Source organism: Apodemus sylvaticus, chromosome 14 (genome assembly GCF_947179515.1).
Source record: "Apodemus sylvaticus chromosome 14, mApoSyl1.1, whole genome shotgun sequence".
Taxonomy (NCBI): domain Eukaryota; kingdom Metazoa; phylum Chordata; class Mammalia; order Rodentia; family Muridae; genus Apodemus; species Apodemus sylvaticus.
In genome coordinates this window covers 90,733,332-90,747,646 of record NC_067485.1, presented here as the reverse complement: position 1 = coordinate 90,747,646, position 14,315 = coordinate 90,733,332, and the positions used below count along the sequence as shown (strand labels likewise).

The window sequence follows — 14,315 nt, the reverse complement described above, 5'->3', positions numbered from 1 at the left end:
CTGGTCTTGTTTTCACTCTATCACAAGCCTCACACTGCACCTAGCATGTTAACAAGTTAATTAAAGTTGGGTATACATCTCTGATCCCAGCACTTAGGAGGCAGAAGTAGATGGATCTCTGTGAGTTCCAAGCCAGCCTGGTCTACATAGTGAGTTCCAGGCAGCCAGGGATATGTAGAGAGGCCCTGTCAATAAATAAAATGATTGATGATGATGATGATGAGGAGGATATCTGTAGAATGAATGGATAGTGGAGCTTAACATTGGAGTATTGCATATGCATGTACACACACACACACACACACACACCACAGGTAAGGCTGGGATAATATGCTCAATTAGTAGAATGTTTGCCTAGCATTCATAAGATCGTTCAAACCCTAGCACTACACAAAGTAAATATGGCAGTGCATACCTGTAATACTACTACTCAAGAGGTATAGGCAAAAGGATCAGGAATTCAATCCTTGGTAGACACACTGGGAGTTCAAGGCCAGTCTGGACCACATGAGACCCTGGTTCAAAATAATAATAGTATTAATGTCCTGAGAAAGTAAGTGCAATTTACTATCAGGTTACTAAAAATAATAGCAACAAGTCTTTAAGATTTTTGAAGTAGGGTCTTACTCTTTAGTCCAGGCTATCTTTGGACTCATTATGTAGCACAGGTTGACTTGATGCCTCTTGAAGTAATGACATTATAATAGGCTTGTATCACCATGCAAAAGAAAAGGTATTGGAAATCCAAAATAAAATTAGTCTGGGAACAATTTTCCTCAAACTTCTTCATTCCATTAATCTGCTACTTTATCAGAATAATGATTTGGCTTCAATTAAAAGTTGGTCACTATAATTAGTCAATTAAATTTCAGTCCCTGTTGGAATTAATATTCTTGGATTCTGAGATACAGCCACAGTCATTGTTCAACCACTGGGAAACCTGCAGAAACTGAGAAGCACATGCTGTTCACCTGGGAGTCATGGTCCCAGGCTAAAGCTGGGTGATCAGGGTTTAAGACAGGCTAAAACAGCCATCTTCCTTCCTGGGCCAGAGCCCCTGAGGGTAGAGCAGCAGCCTGTGCGGCTTCAGACAGCAGTCCATGAAGGTCCTGTGACACAGTAAGTTAAGCAGTATTACCCATGAACAGCTGGAAGGTTGTATGTGCTCATATGTGTTCATGCATGTGAGCATGTATGTGTATATTGTACACAATGAGTTTCTATGTGTGCATATATATACATGTCTGTACAGGCACATGGCCCTGTGCATTTGAAAGCCAGAGGTCTGTATCAGTTTTCTTGTTCAGTCACTTTCCACCTTATTTTTTGAGACAGTGTCTGTCACTGAACCTGTGGTTTGCTAATTAGGCTAGAAGAGCTGTCGACCGCTGACCCAGGAATCCTCTGTCTGCCTCCGCAGAGTGCTGAGGCTGCCTTTGCCTGTGGGTTCTGGGGAATCAAACCCCAGTCCTCATGTTTGCAAGGCTTTTAGCTTAGCCCATAACTTTCTGGTTGCTGAAGATATTCAATTTCCAACTGTATGGAAGGTTTTTTGGACAAAACAGACTGAAATATTAAATCATATCTAATTTACTTATCCATCTTTATGACTCACAGGCAAATGATTTAGTAATCCTAAAATCCTGTTCTAGAAATTATTTTACTGCCTTACACACCCAATGAGGGTGGCCAGTCAACATGATAGCAAGCATGCAAATTGAGACAACATTCCAATCAAAGGCAGGAAATGGTTTTCATTACTTTTTCATTACTCTGAACAACTTTACAATAGTTCTGAAAAAGTCTCACCCAGGGAGTTTAAGGTTCATGGGCCATGGCAACAAGGCTCTGAAATTTCCTGTGCTTTAGTGCTCTGGATGGGATCTGGTGAATAACTGGTTTTATTGGCTGGACTCTAATGATGACCTTTTCTCTGGGGAATCACACATCATGAAGCAGGGAGGGATTCTGATGAGGTCCACAGGAGGGCACCAGCATCCAACATGCACCCGCCTCTTCCAGAAGACATTCCCAACAATGCTTTCTTCCTGTCCTTATACTCAATATCTGGATATTCATATATATGACCAGCCCTCGGGCATATGGCCTTCAGGAGCCCCTTAGACACAACATTTTTGAAGATTCCCCAAATACCGTAATCAACATTTAATCATATAGAAAAGGGAAGCAAAGATTAAGTTAAATTCTTACATTTTAATAATGACCAGGTTACATATTAACAGAAACATTATTTTAATGCAAGTAATTATATTTCCCAACCAAAACTACACTTGGAGAGAAATGAGATTTTGTTTCACGTGTCTGCAAATCACCCTGATGTCCAACACTATGGAAGGCAGATAGATGCGTGTACATTTGACCTGTGGGAACAGACATGTGGGTACCATGTGTCCCCTAGTGACCTCTACCATCATTCCTGAACAGCTAAACTGTAAACTCAGTGGGGGTTAGCAAGATGGCACAGCAGATAAAGCCTCTGGTCTCACAGACTGAAGCCTTGAGTTGCCTAAATCCCATCCCTGCAGCTGGAAGCAACAGAAGAAACCCCACTCCTACGGTGGCCCTCTAGGCTCCACACATGTACCTGTATGTACACATGCACACATATGTGCCCAGATACTGCATCATCATCATCATCATGCTTACTAAAATAAATAATAGACTTGAGAGATTGGTCAGCAGTTATGAACATTTAACCTGGGCTGCAGAGATGACTCAGAGGTTAAGAGCGCTGACTGCTCTTCCAGAGGTCCTGAGTTCAAATCCCAGCAACCCCATGGTGACTCACAACCATCTGTAATGGGATCTGATGCCCTCTTCTGCTGTGTCTGAAGACAGATACAGTGTACTCACATAAATAAATTTAAAAAAGGGGGGGATCCTTAAGAACATTTAACCTGGGGCTGATGCCCTCTTCTGGTGTGTCTGAAAGCAGCAACAGTTAACTTACATATAATAAATAAGTAAATAAATACATCTTAAAAAAAAAAAAAAGAACATTTAACGCAAGTTCCATTCCCAACACACAGGTGAGATCCCCAGCCCCACAGGAGAATCTGTTACTTTCTTCTGGAATCCTCTAGCAATACACATATGTGGTGCCCAGACATACACGCAGTCAAACACCACATACATAAATAAGGGGAAATAAGGGAGGAAAGAAGAAAACAAAAAACTTAGTAATCTGTAAAATATCTCAAACTTCTGAATTCCTTGACTTCAGAGGTCCCTGGGCCATACTTGGGAAATTGCTTCTTTGGAGAATTATTAAGGATAGCTGTCATTTTTAGAACTCCAAATAATCATCTTAATTCTGTTTGCTTATTGAGAGTTTCTTGTACCCCAGGGTATCCTCAAACTCAAACTCATGATCTTCTTCCTTCTTCCTCCGCATGCTGAGATCACAAGCCTACGCCACCACCTCCAGTCCATTTATGTATTTATTTGACTCATTCCCCTTGTAAGCCAACATCTCCAGGCTTCCGCTTCCTGCCCGGACTGTTGGCTCGGGGCTTGGGTGTCTGCTAGACACAGGATATTCTCCATCTGGTTTCCTTGGTAGCTTCCGGTACCACAGTTAAATCAGGCTAAATCTCTTGACCCTTAGCTCTCTCTGGCTTGTTTGGTCTGGTGCTTTGCTTGTGTGGGGAATTTTTAAAATTGGGTAAGGAGTGAGGGGAATGGGGGGGGGTCGACCCACGACACAGGACAACTTGGATGAGTTAGTTTTCTTCTTCCATTATGTGGGATCTAGAGCTAGGGGTATGAGTTTAGGTTGTCAGGATTGACAAATAAAGTGCCTTTCACCCAGTGAGTCACCTCTCAGGCTATTTCCTGGCTTTTATAGACAAACCCCATAGTCCAGGCTGGCCTGACTCCAGATCTTCCTGCCTTTACCTCCCAAGTGTGGAATTTCAGGCAAGTACCACTATGGCCCCTGCCCACCTTCTTGCCTTGTGTGGAATCTGACAGACACTATTGATACACCTCGGGTCGCTTCTCAGACCCACCCTTTTTGACAGTTACCAAACCCATTGCTCGGACTACCACTATACTTAGTGTGGTTTAAAAGTGTAGAGTTCTTATCTTTCATGCAGGAAGTCCTGGTTTTGATTCCTAACTCCTCCCTAACACATCCCTAACTGGGGGAGGGATGGGAGCTGGGGGGGGGGGGTTAGGAGGGAGAAACCGCAATACTACATACATTGGTGCAAGCTTGGGGGGGGTTAGGAGGGAGAAACCCCAATACTGCATACATTGCTGCATGTGCTTTAATATTCTGATGTGTGTTGCATCGCGTTGCTTTCTTTGGTAAGGTGGAGGATCTCATCATGTGTATTTCAAAGTATGCTAAAGTCTATAGGCTTCTCCGGGCTTCCCACGGTGGGGCCAGGGCAACCAGCCAGCAAAGGGTGAGAGTTCTTTGTGGGTGTGACCCATTCTTTCTAGGCAAAGCTGACAACCTGCACGTGGGTATTGCCCCAGGCTATCTGCCCAGGCCAGGCTGAGAAAATAGCCACGCCCCGCAGGACAGGCCCCAGATGCTGTCTGTGTAGCCCTGGCCCCCCTCCCCCCACACACACACTTGTGGAATGCACACAGGCTTTATATCAAATCCACATGGTGTGCTGGAGCAGCACGAAAGGGCTTGACCAGGCTGACAACGTGTCCAGGCCCTGCCAGCCCTGGAGAGGTTCAAGGGAGCTAAAAGGTCATGAAGTCCGGCTCCTCATCTGGGGCCCCTGAGTGACACGCTCAGCCACAGGAAATTGGATCACTGGGGCGCCCTGCGTTCCCAGTCCTGACCTCTGTACTCTGAAACCAGCCCAACTAAGAGAGCAGAAACTCTGCCAAGATGTAGCCAGAACCCATGCACACAGATGGAGGGACTGTCCACTAAAATCTGGGGCAGAGCAGGAGGGTTCTCTGTCCTTTCCAGCTCACCATCGGCAGAGTCCCTAGGCACACTCGCAGGACACAGGCCAACTTTGGCCACTGCACTGCAGGGTTCCAGTGGGAAGGAGAGAAGCACACAGAATCGAAAAGAAAACTCTACCCGAGGTGCCCAAGTCCTGGCAGGGCGCACGCGGAGATGAGTGGATCCCGGAGGCAGATGCCACCCTAGACTTCGAGTGCTACTAGGGTGGTAAGACAGGCAATGCAATCCTCTAGATTAACAGACCCAACGGAGAACCCGCACAGGGACAGCTAACACTCGGGTCCCGAGGGCAACGCCCAAGTTCCACATCTGTCTCTCTGGACTGGCGCCCCCAGCATACCCTGCCTTCCTCCCCACCCGGCTGCAACTCACATAGACCGATGTGATGTCTGAACGATCATAGAAGCTCATTTCTCCGATCAGTTCCAGGGAAGGGGACACCACGTCGTCCCCGGCCTCCAGCTCTAGGTCCCCCTGCCCAGGGCCGAAGGGGAAGAGCTCCTGGCGGCTCAGGCAGCCTCCGGGCCCCGCCAGCAGTAGGAGCTGCAGCAGCGCCCATATCCACATGGCCCATCTACAGCCGCTCACGTCCAGCATATTTCCCAACTGTGGTCCCGCAATCTCGGCTGTTTAGCAGCTCAGGCGGAGGAGGCGGAGATGTAACCCTACGCCCCTCGCAGTCTCTCTTCACCTCCCGCCTCCCGTCGTCCCCACCCCTGGAAATGGGGAGGAGAACCCAGGGGCTATGGGGGAGTTCCCGCCCATCCGCCCCGTCTACCAATGGCAGTGAGCAAGGGGAAGAGGGGCGACACCAAGGTTCCCCCCCACCCCAGCGCGGGCAACAGTGGGCGTTGGTTCCCTGCATTCCGGATCCAGCCCTAAGGTGGGCTCCTATCCAGAAAGAAAGAGCTTTGCTACAGAATTCTGCAGTTAGGCGAGTTCCTGGAGAGCGGAGAGCGGGCAACCAGGAAGCAAACACTCTGGTCCAGGGACAGAGCCCACCCTAGAAAGGAGATTGAGCGGGTGCTGGAATTGAGCAAAAGGCCTGACAAATGTATGTGTCTTTACTGATCCAATCATTAATTGAGCATTTTTCTAGTTCCTGAGTCTGGGTTTCTTACGTTATAGAATTCCAGAGGAAACAGGAGCCCATACCTGCCAGACAAAGTCACAAGTGTAGGGTACAATTCAAAATCGGATTTGTTTGGGACTGGAGTAATTGGCCAGAGAAAGCTTCTGTGTGGCATGCTGGGAATGATGACAGGTTTTCTGGAAGCAATGCAGTTTCATCAGAGGCTAGAGAAAGGTGGTCCTGGGAACTGGAAGGCAGGAGCAGGGTGGGTTCCCCAGGAACTGATCATCCCTCCTCGCAAAAAATTTGGGAGAGATGGTCCAAGTAATGTTGAATAACAAACCTAAGAATCTGAGATCCTCTAAAGCCTGAGAGTCCTGGACAGTCCTCCGTAAAGATAACTTTTAAGGGATATGTCCAGTCAGCTGTTGATCATTAATTTGGCACCTTAAGTGAAAATATAGAGAGAAACCCCTGGAACAGCCTTGTTGGGGACTGGGGGTGACCGGTGAAATGGGAAGAAGTTGAGATAGAGAGGAAATCAATAGACATTGCCATGAAAGAAAGAAGGAATGAAACTGAGAAGAAATGACGTTGAAGTTGAATTCCACTGGAAGGCTGGAAAACTAGTGCTGGCTTTACAAGCAATGGAAGAGGATGCTGGGGGTGTGGAATATCCGACCCTTGACTCAGGGGTCAGTAGGATGCTGGGGGTGTGGAATATCCGACCCTTGACTCAGGGGTCAGTAGGATGCCCCTGCTTCCTCTCATCAGCCGAGAGTAAAGGCCTGGGACCTCCATTAGTTCTCCCAGTACACAGAAAATGATGTGTGATGAGACCAATGGAGAACGTGAGCCTTGGGCCAGCAAAACCACAAAGAACGAGGCAGATGGAACACAGCTCCGGCCTGAGCATAAAGTTATTGATGCATGGGGGATGCCCTTTCGTTTACACTCAGCAATAACAGGTACCAAGAGCTTGCTAGGCACCAAGTGTTCTGTGGTCAGTATTTCCTCTTCGGTTCTCAATAACAGGTTCTTCTGCTGGCATGGTCAACACTTTACCCAGCTGAGCTATCTCTCCAGTTCTGGATATACACGAACGCATGCATGTGCATGTGTACACACACACACACACACACACACAGGGCATGGAATGAAACCTAGCCCTTCATCACGCTAGGCAAACACTCTGGCCAGACCCTTGTTTTGTTTTGAGACAGTGTCTCATTACATAGTCCAGGGTAGCCTTAGTTCATGGCAGCCTACTAGCCTCAGACTTCAGAATGCTGGAATTACAAGTATGATTCACTACACCCAGCTAGTTATCAGTTTATCTGCAGTGCAAAGACTCAGACCCAGGGCTTTACACACAGCAAGCCCCTCCACCACTGTGTGGACTTGAAACCTCTATACTAAGTTGCATCTGTTAATATTGCTACATTATCCCCCCTACTCAAGTCTGCTGTCAGATCCACTGTGTAGCTCTGGTCCCTTCCATATGCCCAAGTGTCCTTCAGAGCCCCGCGACAACCCCATGCCGTCTGCGCATTGCCTGGCTGATGTCTAAGACCCTAGGCCTTAGCTTGCCTTGCTTTGGTCACTGAGAACTTTGTGTTCACTGAGGCTTGGGTTCCCTGCCCAGAGGACTCATGGACTCCGACAGCACTGAGACCCAGCAGAGGCCAGGAACCTGCCTTTTCCTACCTGCAGCCTTCCTTTTTCCTTCAACCCCCATCCCAAGCTCATTACCCATCGGGGCTGTCCCAAAGCTGTGGTCAGTGCCTGGAATGTGCTTATCCTCTCACAGATTCTCTCCCTTTTTGGTACTCAGACAGCCGCTGAAACTCCTATTGGCCGGTGGAATTTTTCTTGGTGACTGTAGGAGCAGAGCCTGCCTCCTCCTCCTCCACCCTCCCACACCCCCCACCCTTACTAGCTGCACAAGCGTAGCAAAAGCATACAGTTTCTGTCTCCCTATCATTTGATTGAGATATTCACAGGGACAATTGAGGAATTGTTATGAGGGTTAGATAAGGTGATCCCTGAAATTAGACAAAGCACATAATCCAGTTAACGCAAGCCTGGTTATTATCTGAACTTGTTGTTTTAGTGATGTTGATTAGCTCAGCCTCTCCTGAGAAGGCATCGGTGAGTCAGATACCATAGCCATGAATACACAACCCCTTTTGTGAGAAAATGGCAATATCCTGGCGGGAGAAGGGCAAGATGATGGCCCAACAAATACACAAAGAGTGAGGTGAGATGCTGCTTGGAGGAGGGGCTGGCTTCCACTTGGTGCTCCCCGGAGCCTAGTGAAACCACAGCCGCACAGCCAGGAGCCATGTAGTGAATCTGGGGAGCTTCATAGGGTCTCACACAGCTAGTGAGAGGGCAAGGACCTAAGCAAGCCTTGCGTTGTTCAACCCCAAAACTGATGCACCGCCTTGCCTTTGCACAGCACCCAAGGGTTCTGCAGCCTGCATAGATCACTCAGTCTCCACACGTAGGTGCCTCTGCTCCAGTGTTCACAGCTAGCAGCCACACTCTGTGTGTTTATGGTTCGTACTTCATCGGCTCGGACTGTAAACTGGCTGTCACTATTTATAACTCTGCATTCACTTCTCGTTGCTGTGTAGCTGGGAGACATGATTCTACTGCTGAGTATCCCTCAAGGACACTGCAGGCTGTGTCCCCTGTTCCTTTAGGACTTACACTTCCAGATATTTCTCCTAATCTGCAACATAAACTGTGTTCTGAGCATTTTTCAAATGGATGTAGAGTCAGGTGTAGTGGTATACGCCTGTAATTCTAGCATTTGGGAGGTGGAGACAGGAGAAACAGGAATTCAAGGTCACCCTCAGCTGCTCAGTGTACTCGAAGCCAGCCTGGGCCAAATGAGACAGTTCATGACAATGGGATTTTTTTTCAAGTTGTTTCATGTGATTTTTTTTTCTTTCTTTGGAGAAAGGATCTATGTCCTAACCCTAGGGCACTGTGTGCCCATGAAAAGGGTTAACTTTTTAAGACTTCAGTAAGTCACATATGATGGCACACACCTGTAATCTCAGTGTAATTACAAGGGAGTAAAGATAGGACACTTGGGAGTAAAGACAGGACAAAGTTCAAGGTCATCCTTGATTGCACAGAAAGGTCTGAAGCCAGCTGAGACTACATGAAAACCAGTCTCAATAAATGAAACCAGGCGTTCAAGAGGTGTCTGTCAGGTTAAAGTGTAAGCTCTGCAAGTATGAATGTGGAGAGCTACGGTCATCCCCAGAACCCACATAGATGTCAGACAGGTGTGGTGACCTACCTGGAATTCTAACCTCTGAAGATGAAAACAGAGCTTCCCCAGTCTATCTAGTAAGACTTGTCAAATCCATGAATTCTGGATTTTATTAAAAGACCTTGCCGCAATGAATGAAATGAAAGAATAATTAAAGATAATTCCCAATATTAATCTCAGGCCTCCACATTGGTGTGCTGCAAGTGCACATGTACTATACACATGTAAAACTTCACACACACACACACACACACACACACACACACACACACTAATGGAAATAAAAAGTGAAACTGTAATAACACTGTTTTGTTGAGGTGATATTTTGTTAAGGTTGACCTATCTGGTACTCATGTAGTCCAGCAGGTTGGCCTCAAACTCACAGCAATGTCCTGCCTCAGCTTCCCAAGTACTGGGATTATAGATGTTTGTCCCCACTGAAGGCATCAATGATGCTTTTAAGAATAATTTGATGACTTCACTAGCAACAAACAAATCCAGAATTCCATAACACATCCTTTTTTAAAAATGTGGACCATGGGGCTGGAGAGATAGCTCAGTGGTTAAGAGCACTGACTGCTCTTCCAGAGGATGAAATAAAGTAAATAAAATAGAGTAATAAAATAAATAGAATAAAGTAAATAAAAAAGATTTATTTACTTTATGTATATGAGTACACTGTTGCTGTCTTCAGACACACCAGAAGAGGGCATTGGATCCCATTACAGATGGGTGTGAGTCACCATGTAGTTTCTGGGAATTGAACTCAGGACCTCCAGAAGAGCAGTCAGTGCTCTTAACCACTGAGCCATCTCTCCAGCCCAAGTAAATAAATCTAAAAAATAAAATAAGATAAAATAAAACGTGGGCTAGGGGTACAGCTCCACGGTAGATTGTGCACTTAATATAAGCAAGGGTCTTAGTTGATCTCCAATGCCGCAAACATTCTTTTTAAAATTTAAGTTAAAAAAATGAAGAGTGTGGCGGCCCATGCTTGTGATCCCAGCCCTGGGGAGGCGGGGTCTAGAGAGGAAGCTCCTGAAGCTTGTTCTCAGCACTTTCCAGGCCAGCGAGGCAGGCGCTCTATCTCAAAAAACAAGGTGGGAACTGGAGAGATAATTCATCACTTAAGTTTGTCTATTGTTCTTGCAGAGGCTCATAGTTTGATTCCCAGCATCCACATCTGACAGCTCACAATTGTCTATAGCTCTCCAGCAGATATGATTCTATCCATGTCTAGATGTTGCTTGCAAGATCTCAGGGGACTCAAATAGTGTTCTGGCTACTTTTATGTCAACTTGACGCAAGCTAGAGTCATATCTGAGAGGAGGGAATCTCAGTTGAGAAAATGCCTCCAGGGCTGGTGAGATGGCTCCTCCCGAAGATCCTGAGTTCAAATCCCAGCAACCACATGGTAGCTTATAACCATCCATAATGAGATCTGACACCCTCTTCTGGTGTGTCTGAAGACAGCTACAGTGTACTTACATATAAATAAATAAATCTTTGGGCCGGAATGCATGGGGCCAGAGCAAGCAGAGGTCCTGAGTTCAATCCCCAGCAACCACATGAAGGCTCACAACCATCTGTGTGAGCTACACACAGTGTACACACAGCTACAGTGTACTCATATACATTAAATAAATAAATAAATAAATCCTAAAAAGGAAAAAAGAAAATGCCTTCATAAGATTGGTCTTAGGATCAGTCTGTAGGACATTTTCTTAATTAACAATTGGTATGGGAGGGCCCAGTATACTGGGGTGGCCCCAACCCTGGGCAGTTGGTCATGGGCATCAGAAGAAGACTGTGCAAGTCATGAGGATCAAGCCAGTGAGCAGTGCCTCTCCATGGCCTCTGCACCAGCTTCTGCCTCCAGGTTCCGCCCTATTTGAATTCTTTTCCTGACTGCTTTTGATATGTACTGTTCTGTGGAGTAAGATAAATCCTTTCCTACTTGCTTTTGTGCATGGTGTTTCGCCCATCAATAGAAGCCCTAATGAAGACAGTTGGATCACCAAAAGTCCCACCACGGAATGCGACAACTTATCATGCCTGCTAACCCTCAGCCAACCTCTGCCTCTCATTTAGCTTGGCACCGTTCCCCCTTAGCCCACGCCCACAAGCAGCTAGAACTGAAACAGGAGAAAATGGTGACTGTAGGCCCAGGTGATGTCTGTGACATCTTTCCCTCCTTCTGAGACGTAACATCAACAGTTCTATTACCACCACTATGGGCAAAGCTATCCAATGCCTATTGCTGTACCATTTGCTTATTTTGTTGCCATGGCTATAGAGTCAAGGTAGTCTGTGGGTCACCACAACCATCTCAGCCCTAAAATGGTCCGGAGTTACATGGTCCTGTGAGGCCTAGAAAACCTAGTGAGTTCAGAGCTCTATAAACACCAGCGTATGCAGTTGGAAGCCTCTGGCTTTAATGTGTCAGGTGCTAGAGTCGCAAGGCTGGGGCTGAGCGGCTGTCCTCACCCTCCCTCACCTTCAGGGTGAGGACCAGGGTGTGTATTACATCTGCCACATCTGGTTGCATCAACATCAACACAGGGCGGAGGTCAGCTCCTAACCTCTGGAGTTCTTTTTCAGAGACTCTCCTTGGGCAAGAACTAGATCTGTGGTGTTGTGGTCAAATAGCCTAAAAGAATTTCAGGATGAGCAGAACTGGAACTTACTCAAAACAAAAGGTGCTCAGAGAAAGGACGTAAATGTCTCCAAGTGACTTCACAGAAGATTTTGGAAGCTTCTGGAATTTTGTTGTTCGACAGGTTCAGCCTCCTTCATCTGTTTCTCTTTTCCAAATCTGAGATTAGAGAGTGGCTTCAGGAGTGACTTCAGAATTACGATCTGATAAGATAAACCCAGGAGCCATAAGGGTTACGTAAGGGTTTGGGGTTATGTAAGGGTTGGTGTCCTTTTACTGTAAATCCCATTTCTAGGGAGATGACTGGAAAATTGCAGGCTGGCAGCTGGGAAGTGAGGAAGGCCTTAAGCTCACACTGCTGCCTGTACCTGAATGTTCCCGTCTCAGCCAGCAAGAGGCTTCTGCCGGGCTCCAGAGTTAGTGCTGGTTCCATTCCCCACCCTAGTTCCCTTCAGTTACTCTGCGTTCTTCTGGCCACTCCATTCTGATTCTGTATCCTTTTCCAGGCCCCTAGTCACCACATTCTCAGATAAAGAGACGTCCCTGCTGTCCAGCCCGCCCATGAATATGCCTTTGAAAATCAAACTCTACCTGGAGTCCCTTCCCCACTGCTGCTTTGAGTTCTTTCAATGGATCTTAAGGAAGCACTCATCACGTTCCTTCATTTGCTCAGACCTACTGTGTGCTAGACCTACTGTGTGCTAGGCATTGTTTCCAGCAGGGGTGAAATCATTTCCTGTAGAGGGCCAGCTGGACGGTAAATGTTAGGCTTTGCGGACCACAAGGTAAAATTCTTTTTTTTTTTTTTTTTAAAGATTTATTTATTTATGTTATTTATGAGTACACTGTAGCTATCTTCAAACACACCAGTAGAGGGCATCAAATTACAGATGGTTGTGAGCCACCATGTGGTTGCTGGGAATTGAACTCAGGACTTTCAGCCCCCATAAATTCTTCTAATAAATTTTCTCACCGTAGTGCCTTTCCCTTTTAAAATGCAAAATCCACCTGCCCCTGCCAAGTGATGAGATTAAAAGTGTGAGCTACCGACCAGAGCAGGGTATAGCTATCACCTGGGAGGCTCTTCTAGTGCAAGACAGATACAGAGGGGGAACCTCTCAGCCAGCCATTGAACTGAGCACAGGGTTCCCAATGGGGAGCTAGAGAAAGGACCCAAGGAGCTGAAGGGGTTTGCAGAGCCATAGGAGGAACAACAATATGAACCACCCAGTGCTCCCAGAGCTCCCAGGGACTAAACCATCAACCAAAGAGTACACATGGAGTTACCCATGGCTCCATACTCATAGGCAGCAGTGGATGGTCTTGTTAGACACCAAAGGGAAGAGAGGCCCTTGGTCCTGGAAAGACTTGATGCTGTAGTGTAGAGGAATACCAGGACAGGGAAGCAGGAGAGGGTTGATTGGGGAAGGGAGATGGCTTATGGGATTTTCAGGGGAGGGGGGAACTAGGAAAGGGGACAACATTTGAAATGTTAATAAAGAATATACCTAATAAAAATATATAATAATAATAATAATAAATAAGTGTTAGCCAGGCGGTGGTGGCGCACACCTGTAATCCCAGCACTCTGGGAGGCAGAGGCAGGCGGATTTCTGAGTTCGAGGCCAGCCTGGTCTACAGAGTGAGTTCCAGGACAACCAGGGCTATACAGAAAAACTCTGTCTTCAAAAAACCAAATCCAAAAAAACCAAAAGTGTGAGCTACCACTTCCCAGCCACATTTTTTGATTAATGATTGATATTAGCCCAGCCATTGTGGGTGAGCATTTCCATCCCTGGGCAGGTGGTCTTCAGTTGTATAAGAGATCAGGCTGAGTGAGTCTTTATTCCTCGGTGGCCTCCGCTTCAGTTCCTACCGCCAGCTTCCTGCCTTGAGGTCCTATCCTGAGACAAGAAAGACACCCTACATTATTCTGGGAGAGAAGGAGGCCAGTGTGGCCTCACCCAATGAGTGCTTCTGATTCTGCCCTCCCATCCCTCAGAATACTGTTGGGGGGTTGTCCAGTTCCCAAGGCATCTATTTTAATATTCCCACAATTTTGGAATCTCTAGGCCTATGAAAGTTTGAGGAGCAGAGACCAAAAAAAAGTTACAACTTAAAAAAAAAAATACATGGGGGTTTTCACTCTGTAGACAAAGCTGGCCTTGAATTTGTGGAGACTGTCTTGCCTCTGTCTCCTGGGTGCTGGGATTACAGGCACACATTGCCACATCCTATTACAATTTACTATTCTCATCTTCTAAAGATAGTACATTTAAATTCCCCAAGAGAAATGACATCAGAATCAGGGTTCTTTTAACTATATAGGCTCAACTCT

The 14,315-nt window shown here is 46.5% G+C and overlaps 1 protein-coding gene across 1 annotated transcript in view; it reads right to left on the bottom strand.

The window, feature by feature from the left end:
• Nucleotides 1–5,682, bottom strand: part of Nid1 (nidogen 1) — a 68,842-nt gene extending 63,160 nt beyond the window's left edge. Inside the window, exon 1 of the mRNA XM_052156849.1 lies at nt 5,333–5,682. Coding sequence (XP_052012809.1) covers nt 5,333–5,557 — 225 coding nt within the window. The 5' untranslated portion in view covers nt 5,558–5,682. The remainder of the gene's footprint in view (nt 1–5,332) is intronic.
• Nucleotides 5,683–14,315: the final 8,633 nt, after the last annotated feature.